The 11,121-nt window shown below is 39.6% G+C and overlaps 1 protein-coding gene across 6 annotated transcripts in view; it reads right to left on the reverse strand.

Moving 5' to 3' along the window:
* Positions 1–11,121, reverse strand: part of LOC122553087 (serine/threonine-protein kinase PAK 5-like) — a 205,347-nt gene that overhangs the window by 6,407 nt on the left and 187,819 nt on the right. For all 6 annotated transcript variants that reach the window (XM_043696601.1, XM_043696600.1, XM_043696597.1 and 3 more), the window contains 3 exons: positions 3,490–3,616; positions 2,731–2,856; positions 2,389–2,523 (listed from right to left, as the gene is read on the reverse strand). In XM_043696601.1, coding sequence (XP_043552536.1) covers positions 2,389–2,523; positions 2,731–2,856; positions 3,490–3,616 — 388 coding nt within the window. The remainder of the gene's footprint in view (positions 1–2,388; positions 2,524–2,730; positions 2,857–3,489; positions 3,617–11,121) is intronic.

The raw sequence follows: 11,121 nt of genomic DNA on the forward strand, positions 1-11,121 counted from the left end.
TCATGTACCTATCCAAATTCTACCCATATCCACCAACTCCTCAGGAAGTTCAAATATATTTTTGATATCACTCTGATTGATTAAACTCTATTTTTAATGTTTTGCTTTCTTGTCTGGATATCCCCATCAGCAGTAATAATTACTCTTCCTATCTAGACCACCAATGTGTTTGATCATCATAAATCTCAATTAGCTCATCACTCAATCTTATCTATTCAAAGGAATACAAATATACAATTGATCTAATACTTAACCCTTTAGCCCCTACATCATTCTGGTGAATCTGTTGCTGCATTCCCTTAATGTCTTCCCAAAGTGCAGTGCCCAGATCTGAATGTAAAACGTGTTGTATTTTGCACCATGGTGTCATAGAGGTGTACAGCATGGAAACAAACTCTTCAGTCTGACCATGCCAACCAGATATCAAGTTAATCTAGTCCCATTTACCAGCAGTTGCCCCATATCCCTTTAAACCCTTCCTATTCATGTACCGATCCAGATGCCTTTTAAATGTTGTAATTGTACCAGGTTCCACCACTTCCTCTGGCAGCTCATTCCATATACACACCGCCCTCTGAAAAAGTTGCCTCTTAGGTCTCTTTAATATCTTTCCCCTGTCACCATTAACCTATGAACAGAGGATTGCGGTTTTCAGTGGCAAAGCAACAGCAAAATCATAGAATCATAGAATCCCTGCAGTTTGGAAACAGGCCCTTCGGCCCAACAAGTCCTCATCGACCCTCTGAAGTGTAACCCATTCAGACCCATTCCCCTACCCTATCACCTCGGCCTAATGCACCTAACCTACACATCCCTGAACACTATGGGCATTTTAGCATGGCCAATTCATTTAACCTGCACATCTTTGGATTGGGGGGGGGAACCAGAGCACACACAGGAAACCCACGCAGACACGGAGAGAATGTACAAACTCCACACAGACGGTTGCTTAAGGCTGAAATCGAACCCGGGTCCTGAGAGGCTGCAGTGCTAATCACTGAGCCACCATGCCACCCCCACCTTGGTCAGTTCATGGGCTGGCTTTATTTTTCCTCTAAGGTTACCTGCTGAGACCAACGCTCAAAATATATGGAAGCAGCGAACATACGTGGGCATAAAAAGGCATTATTTCTGAAGTAACAATCAGATAAAGGCGAAGGAGAAAGAACAAAAAAAGGCCAGCACAACCTATTGTGACCACAGAATTCAGGAAATAATTGGTTAGAGCCCCAACTCTGGTGACTGGCCCATTTCCCTCCTCTGAAAAGTTACATAAAGCCAGTCTGTGTTACGCCACGCCTCACTGGGATAGCATGTTTGAAAACAAGGCCTGTTCTTCTCAGAACCTCACAAAAGTTAAAAATTTTATCAATGGAAGCAAACATCCCCAATTTACCTATTGGATAGACCTAGGCTAACAAAACAAAAATCAGGTTCCTGTACCTAACAAAAAAATTTATTTCTTACAAATGTGTAAGTTATAAATACAAGTAAACAGATATGAACGATCAACATATGGCTATACTAGTTAAGATTTAACTCCTTTTCATAATTCCTTCATCCACACACACACACACACGTATGAGATAGACACAGATAAACACACAAAAAATTTTTTTTTTTAATGGGAGGAGTGAAAAAAAAACTGGTTCAATAACAATTCAATCGCACCAGTCCAGAGAGCTCACTGAGATGAGTCTTTTGGTTGCCAGCATTTTCTACTTTCAATCTATCATTTCCAGGTTGTTTCACTTCTTCACAGGAGGCACAGGGCAATTGGTACATTAACTGGGAGGAAATAACTGGCTTTCTACATACTACAGACTTTTACTGCAGTGAACATTGCTTTACACAACCTCTCTCCTCTGGAGATCTGAAAGCTTTGCAGTTCTCATTCACACAAACTGTTCAGCTACAAATCAGTGTTGTCATCAGGCTGATGATCTTTGGCATCCACAACTGGTCACAAGTCCATAAACTAATCAGCAAACTGTTGGCAGTCGAATCTCACGTCGTACATGTGTGCCAGTGTTGAACAGTCTCCTCTTATACCTTTCCCTACTGCTTACAAAGTGACTATGTAAACACGACCCACAACGGGTTTCAGTAACTTTGCTTTTTAAAAAGTACACCAATCTGTTCCTCAATCTTTTGCTCTAATACAGCACTTTTTTCAATTTAGTTCACAATCAAAAACTGACTAAAATAAAAAGATATGATTCTTTTTACAAGTAGAAGTCCTTGTTAACCTTTAAACTGCACCGTTAAAGCTGGCCTGGAATGCAAGTCAGTTTTGGACTCAATATACCTGCCTAAAATTCATTCTGATTAAAATCAGTTCTCACATGTTAGTTAATTATTTTGGGAGAAACAGTTTGGGAATTCTACCTTGTGTACATCCTTTAATCTTGGAGGAAGATTGTCTCGTATTCTCCTCATGGCTTGAAGAGGCGGTTCATTAAAGTATGGTGGTTCTCCATCTACCATTTCTATTACCATGACACCAAGAGACCATATATCCACCTGAAAAATAATTTAATGTCATCCATTAAATACATAACAATAATCTAATAAGTTGATCACTGCTGCCGAAGTATTGTAGCAATAGTTTGGTTAGAATTAAAAAATTAATGAAATATTGTAAGTTATGCAATTAATGATATCATAATTCTGAAACTAGTGTCTAGTTTCATATGGAAATATGTTGCATAATTCGAGTTGCATCCATACTTCGGTTCCATAAGGTAATCTAGAGATGACTTCTGGTGCCATCCAGTATGGTGTTCCAACCAGTGACTTCCTCCTGGGAACTTCTTTTGACACTTGTGCACAAAATCCAAAATCTGACAGTTTAATCTAGAAAAAAGAAAGAATTCTGAAGTCAATTTCCTTTGCAAAACTCTGTTTACTAACACCCTTTTTTTTTTAGAAAAGTTGAATATGTTAAAACTTTAACTGTTTGGGTTAAAATGGGAGAGGCATTCTGTAGTTTTCTTTATTAAACATACTAACATTCTATTAATTATTGCTGAAAACAGAGGCGTATTGCTGAAGCATTTTTGTCTAGTTTTATCATTACAACTACAAGAGTACCAAATTTCAAACAATTACACAATTCATATGCAGTTTCCTACTGACTGGTTGGCGAGTTGATGCTCATTGGTCCAGGATTGCCATGGAGAAAGCACCAGAGAACTATAGGTCTGCAAACTTCAGAATAATTCACAAGAGCATATTCCTCTGTTTGCAGAGAATGGCTCTCTGCATGAATGTATGTCACTTCTAGGATGTGTTAGTGAGCCTTGTTATATGTTGAACTTTTTGCTTATTAGTATTAGGTATTGGTGGACTCAAGCTTGTTCAGCCAGTGCTTTCCAATCATGGAATCATATCTATTAATCTCATTCTATGAATTACTAAGTTACCTTATTATGACATAGGCTATAATGGCCTAGTAGTACAATGGAATGTATCAATACAATTGCTTACCCTTCCATCACTGGTAAGAAGTATAGAATCACTCTTTATATCCCTGTGGATAACCCCCTGAGAATGAAGGTATGCTAGAGCCTTCAAAACAGATAAGCAAACTGTTGCTATTTGTTCTTCATTCATCCTGCAGATTAAAAAAAACACGATCATAACTATTTACTCCTAAACAGGAAGATTCCTTTAACTGATGATACAAATTAATATATTTAGCTGGTGATGCACAAAGTTAGATATTCCATTATCCCCCTGTGATTTCAAATTAAATAACACATTTCGATTTATGTTCCTTGTTGGAGGTTAACATAGGTCACCATTATTATATTATTTCACCATTTTTGGCCAGTTTATCTCTTGAACGTATTAACAACGTAGCCGTGCAATATGGATTTTACAGAATCAGGGCAACAAGGCTGACTTTGAGAGTTTCAGTTCTGAAGGGTCATCTTTTGGACCTGATTCATCAACTTTGCTTCTCTCTCTCCACAGATGCTGCCAGACCTGATGAACTTCCTCCAGCACTTTCTCCTTTGATTTCTGATCTCCAACATGTTCAGGACTTTGTTTTTAATTAAGAAAGAATAGCTGTTATGGATAGTGGAATTTGTACTTATTTTAACGATTGCTTGGCCAAAAGGCATCATCTTTGAGAAATTTACTCTTATTCCTCCAACTGAACTACACTAAATTTTTAATCTTCCTTTTCTTTCAAATTGATTGATCGGCATTACATCCACAAACATTCAGTCCCTCCAAGACCAATGCTTAAAAGCAGTGTGTATCATCCACAAGATGCATCACAAAAATTCATCAATAATCCTTCGACAGTACCTTCTAAACCCATGGCCATTACCAAGTAGAACAACAAGGGCAGCAGTTACATGGGAACACCACCACATGCAGGTTCCTCTCCAAGCCATTCACCACTGACTTGGAACTACATCACTGTTCCTTTAGTGTTGCTGAGTCAAATCTGGGAATTCTCTCCCTGAAGGCATTATGGGTCTATCCACAGCGCAGATTGTAGGGGCTCAAGGGTACCATTACCTTCTCAAAAGCAATTAGGAATGGACAATGAAAGTGGTCTAGCCACTGATGCCTCATTATGTTCCTGAATGAACATAAAATAACTTTTTAGGATATTAAACATTTAAATTGTTCCATTTACACTGAAAGAACAAACACCACTTCAGTTCCCAAAAATAGGAGGAAAGCCTTGCAAAATTTGTAATATTTTGCTTAACAGTTTAGATTGCAGTGAACTCTGATTTATAGAGTCATAGAGATGTACAGCATGGAAACAGACCCGTCCATGCCGACCAGATATCCCAATCCAATCTAGTCCCACCTGCCAGCACCATATCCCTCCAAACCCTTCCTATTCATATACCCATCCAAATGCCTCTTAAATGTTGCAATTGTTCCAGCCTCCACCACTTCCTCTGGCAGCTCATTCCATACATGTACCACCCTCTGCTTGAAAAAAGTTGCCCCTTAGGTCTCTTTTATATCTTTCCCCTCTCGCCCTAATCCTATGCCCTCTAGTTCTGGACTCGTCGACCGCCAGGGAAAAGACTTTGTCTATTTATCCTAGCCATGCCCCTCATAATTTTGTAAACCTATAAGAAGTTTTCTGTAAAGGTAAATTCAATGATTATAAAAGCAACTGTTGTTACCCTGGCAGTAAAGTAAACTTTCTAAACAATTTGCAGCTTTGAAATTTGCTATCTTTTAGCTGATCAAGTCAAGTTAGACTGTTATGATTAACCAAGCTTCAGTGATTCAGACTAAGTGCCACAGCCCATGCTGAAACAATGCCAACATAGAAACTCAAATTTCCCCTAAGGCGTAAAGGTCACAAGCTCCTATGTTGCATGCCAGACACTGTACTGCATTTTTTGATAAGGAAAAGCTGAACAGATCAATCTGACCCCATCCTACAATAAAGACATTGGGCCTACTCGTAGACATTAGCAACATTGATCCAAGAGAGTTTCGCTATTGGAGCTAATGTATTGGCAGCAGTGAGAACTTAACAGAGGTACATAAAATAAAAATGCTCAAAACTTAACAAACATTGCGTATTTTGGTATTTATATTTCACTATACAAAGAAAACTAACAAATTATTAATACTATTGAAGAATACTTAGTTTTTCAGCTTCCAACCCTCAATCAAAAGTTTAATGCAGTTGATTATTTTTAATGAGATTATATCCAAACTAAACTTAATTATTGCATCATTGAATTCAAGATAACAGAAGGTAAAACATTAAAAAGTTAATGAAATAGAATTTTGATGGTTAATCTCCACATTTAAACAGGTCATTGCTATTCTCTGTAGGGTAGAATGCATAGACGAGAAAGAAATTCAGCTCATACAGCCTGACTACCACCCAGTGAGTTTCTACACTATTAAAAAATGATAATCTGGCATTCAGCTGACTTCAGTCTGCTTTAAAATCAGAGGAAACAGAACAACTCAACTCCTGCTAAGTATGGATGAAACTTTTAATGCACAAATTATTTTAACCAGCTTTCAGATATCAGAAAAAGTGGATCTATAATGTGCAATTCAGTTAGCATAATATTTCTGCAGAACATAGGAGTCACATTTCACAACTGGTTTGTGTGCTTTGCAATGTGAAAATGCTAATTTAGTAGCTTATGAATTTGAAGACAAAATAAATCTGCTGTGTTTCAAAAAATCATGTATGTTTCAATTTCTGTAGAAACTCCAAAACAAATTTTGAGGTGATGAACCATAGTTTTTCATAGGTTTATGAATCTAAACTATCGGCATCAATAATGTGAGGTAGTGATGTTTTATCATATACCATTCATGGAGAATTCTGGCTTTGGTAACTGAGGTTCTAATAATGTTACACAGATTTTGCTTAATTTTTATAGATGTACATTAGCAAACCAAAGGCTGTATCTGATTTACTGAAGCTTCAGTTGAAGTTATTGCTCATAGGAATTTTGCATCTTTCACCCTAATATTTACTGAGCTGGGTTTTATATTTGGTTGGATGAGTTTTGCTTGGAGTTAGGCTGGCCACTTATATCCATTGCAAACCCATCAATTCCCACAGTTACCTGGATTACACATCCTCACACCCCGTTTCTTGTAACGACTCCATCCTATTCTCCCAGTTTCTCCATCTCTGTTGCCTCTGTTCTGACGATGTCACTTCCACATCCAAAGGATCATAGGCCACAGTTCTCCAGTAAGATGCCATGACCAGGTTGCCTCTCCTCTCTCAGCATTTCGCAGGGACAATTTCTTCTGGGACATTCAGTCCATTCCTCCTCCATTCCAAAAACGTCCCACATCCCATAGCACGAGAAGGTGTTACACCTCCCCATTTATCTCCTCGCTCCTCAATATCCAAGGCCCCTGACATACCTTCCAGGTTAAGCAGAGTTTAACTGCACTTCATTTAATCTAGTCTACTGTACTCGCTGTTCACAATGTGGTCTCCGCTACATTGGAGAGACAACTGCAGACTGGGTGAGTGCTTCACAGAACCCCAGCATTCTGTTAATAAAAAATGACTCTGAGTTTCTACTTGCCTGCCATTTCAACACACAGCCATATTCCCACACCAACATTTCTGGCGCAGACCTGCTGCAATGTTCCAGTGAGCCTTAAGGATAGCTGGAAGAACAGTATGGCATTTTCCGCTAGGGACCCTGTACCTCTAGGACCCAATATAGAGTTTAATAACTTTAGGCCCTTGATTCCATCTTTCTATATTTTCTACCTACCCCCACAACCAGTCCTGTTATCCTGTGGGCTGCTTTCAGCACAATCAACACAGTCTCATCCATTCTTAGACCTATCATCCCATGACATGGATTGCTATCAGCACAGCTGACATACTCTAACCTATTCTGGATTAGTGGTGCTGAAAGAGCACAGCAATTCAGGCAGCATCCAAGGAGCTTAAAATCGACGTTTCGGGCAAAAGCCCTTCATCAGGAATGAAGGGCTTTTGCCCGAAACGTCGATTTCGAAGCTCCTTGGATGCTGCCTGAACTGCTGTGCTCTTCCAGCACCACTAATCCAGAATCTGGTTTCCAGCATCTGCAGTCATTGTTTTTACCTCTATATTCTAACCTATTCCAAGATGGTGATGCTGGCAAAGTAGGCAATGTTCGGATTCCTGGGCTTGTGCACTCCAGACCAGTTGCTTCCACCTTCTTTCCTTACTTTTTTGTTTACTTTCCTTTTCTCCATTTTTTTTAACCTGTTGGTGATGGTGACATTGCAAAGGAGGGCAGCCGGAACGGTCTCTTGGCGAGACGGTGGCATGACCTTGCAGTGGAGCCAGGGACTCCTGGTTGTGGTCTGCCCTGACTCTAGGCATCAGTGAGGTGGGGACTGAAGCAGTGGTAGTGTAGTGTCCTGGTTATCGGCAAGGTGGTGGCGGCAGCAGAGTGGTGGCAGCAGAGTCAGAGTCTCCTGGTTGTGGAAGGCCGGAGTCGGGGATTCCTGGTTGCAGGGCGAGTGTTAGTCTTACACTGGACCTGGTATTGGTGGCCCATCATTGAGGGAGGCCAAGCAACAAAGAGGTGGTACCTGAAGAGTGGTGGCTCTGATGTTGAAAGGTCCAGCACAGGATGCAGAGGGATGGTGGCGCAGGGGTCATAGGTCAGCCAACTCAGGGTTCAGGACTCAAGGTGGAGGCCTGGGAATGACAACTGACTCTCTTTCAGCTACATCTTTTAATTCTTAAGCTATTCAAAATGACACTGGACTGTGGCAACGGTTGAAGCTTTTCACTGTATTTTATCGTGTAGAGTACAACTGACAACAAATCATCATTTACTATTCTCAGCTCTCATTATCACTTATTCAGCTTCTCATCTATCCTGACCTATTATCAATAATCCCACTGTCTGCCTACCTCTTTCATATCTCTCACTCTTTGGCCTCTGTCTCCAAATATCCGCTCACCTCTCCCAACCTCGCCTTTAGCATAGATACCACCTTTTCCCAGCTGCTATCACTTCTGATGAAAAAGCATCGGACTCAAGACTTTAACTTTGCTCTTTCCCCCACAGATGCTGCCAGACCTGCTGAGCTCTGCCAGCAATTTCTGTTTTTGTTTCACTCAACCCAAACTCATCCATTTTGGTTGAATAAAGTTGCCAATTTTTATTGATGTATATCTTATATCTTTGTACACACCAATTTTTGAGGCAAATGTTAATTCAGTCAGTGTACAATTAATGTGAAGACCAGACTAAATTTCATTCTTATTCAGTTGCATGTTCAAGATCCAAGTGTGGGGCAGTCCAGATAGGGAGCAACAATGTGATGACATAGCACATCAAAGCACATCATATTTCATGATGCTGCTACTCAAGAAAGCAGGGAGAATAAACAAAACATGAAACTAGATGCATGTTAGGCTGACATCAGTTGTTGGGAAAATAGTGGATTCGCTGATTAAGTCTGAACAATTCATTTTGAAAATCAACACGATCAAGAAAAGTCAACATTGCTTTACAAAAGACAATTGCATTTGATAAATTAATTGTAGCTTGTATTTACAATCTAATTCATAGGTATATACAGGAGTACAGGTGATACCCTTTGATTTCCAAAATACAATTGCAAAGGTAATGTGGTAATATCATAGCATAGATAGAGAATTGGTTAATAGTTAAGGAGGTAGATATAGGGACTTAGAAAGTAGCAATAGAGGAGACTTAGCCCTTCCAATTACCCAACAGATTCAAAGTTCTTATAGCTTATATGGTGGAGAAAAGGACCTAAAGGGAAAATAATCAAATGTCAGCAATGTGCAGGGACAAATCAAGTGAGAGGATTAAAAATGAAAGCAGCTGGTAGTTGGAACAGATATTAAGTAGGACAGATACCACTCACTGCAACTGAGAATGAGTCATGAAGGTTGTGTTGCCTCCCTGGTGCCAGGGTTAAACACATCTTCTCGAGGTGGGAGGGAACCTTCGAATGAGAATGGAAGGATCCAGTTGTACTGGTCCACATGGGTGTCAACAGCATAAAAGGCAAACTCGCCATAACCCCATTTGACCACAGGGCTGTGTTCTCATTTAACCAGAGTGTTACCACACTTCAACCAAAGGGGTGAGCTTGAGAAGGAGAGTCTTTCATGGTAACTTCAGTTGGTGTCGGAATTGAACCCACACTGTTAGCATCACTCTGCATCACAAATCAGCCATCTAGCCAACTGGGCTAACACCCCCAACAACATAGGGAGGACTAAGAAGAAGTTCTGCTGAGGGACTCTGAGTAGCTTGGGACTAAGTCAAAAAGTAGACCAAAGATTAATAGTCGCTGAATTACTATCTAAGCCGCCAGGGATCTAGCACAGGGTAAGTAAAATCAGAGAGCTGAAAATCTGGCCTAAAGATTGGAGTGGAACAACTACAGGACAGTTTAAAAAAAAAAGATGTCGCCTATATAGGTAGGAGATAAGGAGGAATTTCCTCTCTCAGATTGTCATTAATCTTTGGAAATATTTTCCACAGAGAGCACTGGAGGCTGAATAAGTGAGACAGCTTTTACATTTACAAGTGAGCTAGGGGCTATGGGGTGGGGTGGAGTTAATGTTACAATCAAATCAGCCATGCTTATTATTGAATGATGGAGCAGATTCAAATGGGCTGAATAGGCCTAATCTTCGAGAAAGAGAATAAGGATAAACAGGGAATTTTAAAGTTAGTAGGCTGCAATTAGTGGAATGCTGCAAACAACAGTACTGGGATTCTATGGACCTGGTCAAAATGACTGAAAGTTATGCAATTACATTTGTTGACATTACAAGTGAACCTTCTAAATGCTGATGTTCAGAAATATTTAGCTATACCTGTTCAAATATGCAAAAAAATTAGCATGCAGGTCCAGCAAGCAATTACAAAGACTGGCTTTTACTGAAAAAGAACTGGAGAATAGGAATGAGGAAGTTGTGCTGCAATTGTACAAGGAAGAGGAGATTGGATTGCAGATTGCACATCCATGGCTTTCAAAGGCAGATGTACATGTAAAAGTACAGCTGTTTTCAAATTGATAGAATTTTTGTCAATGGTTTGTCCAAAACATGACTTGTAGGATTTACATTTTCAGGATAAAGTCTGGCAGAGTTCTTTGGTGAGGTAAGGTACCCTGGTGAAGAGATAAGGGAGATGTGTCTGGAATGACCTTTGGGAGAGTAAGGAGCCTGTTGGAAGGATTCAAATGCTCTTTGGAATTGTTGAAAGAAAACATGACTGTGTATAAGTAGTAGAAATTTTTTTGGATCAGTTAAGGCATTAAAATCTAATGGGAATTTTCAAGCAGGTAAGACATTTTAACCTCCTGCATTCAATCTTTTTTAAAAAGGTCCACAGTAAAGTGCTTGCTATTTCACTCTGCCTGTTGACCCAAGTCGGATGTTTATTATTATTGGATTTGTGCTGTATGATTAATTACACCTCAATATCATTGTTGAGGTGTTCCTGTCAGTTCACAATTACATTGATAGTTTCAAGTGGTGATAAAGTCTCTGATGTTTATATAATAAATCAACTAGTTGAAGTAAATGTTTTATAAAGGATTAATCAGTTTAATCCAAGCCCACCTAACCTACACTAGCCCACT

Source organism: Chiloscyllium plagiosum, chromosome 9 (assembly GCF_004010195.1).
Source record: "Chiloscyllium plagiosum isolate BGI_BamShark_2017 chromosome 9, ASM401019v2, whole genome shotgun sequence".
In the NCBI taxonomy this organism is placed as follows: Eukaryota; Metazoa; Chordata; class Chondrichthyes; order Orectolobiformes; family Hemiscylliidae; genus Chiloscyllium; species Chiloscyllium plagiosum.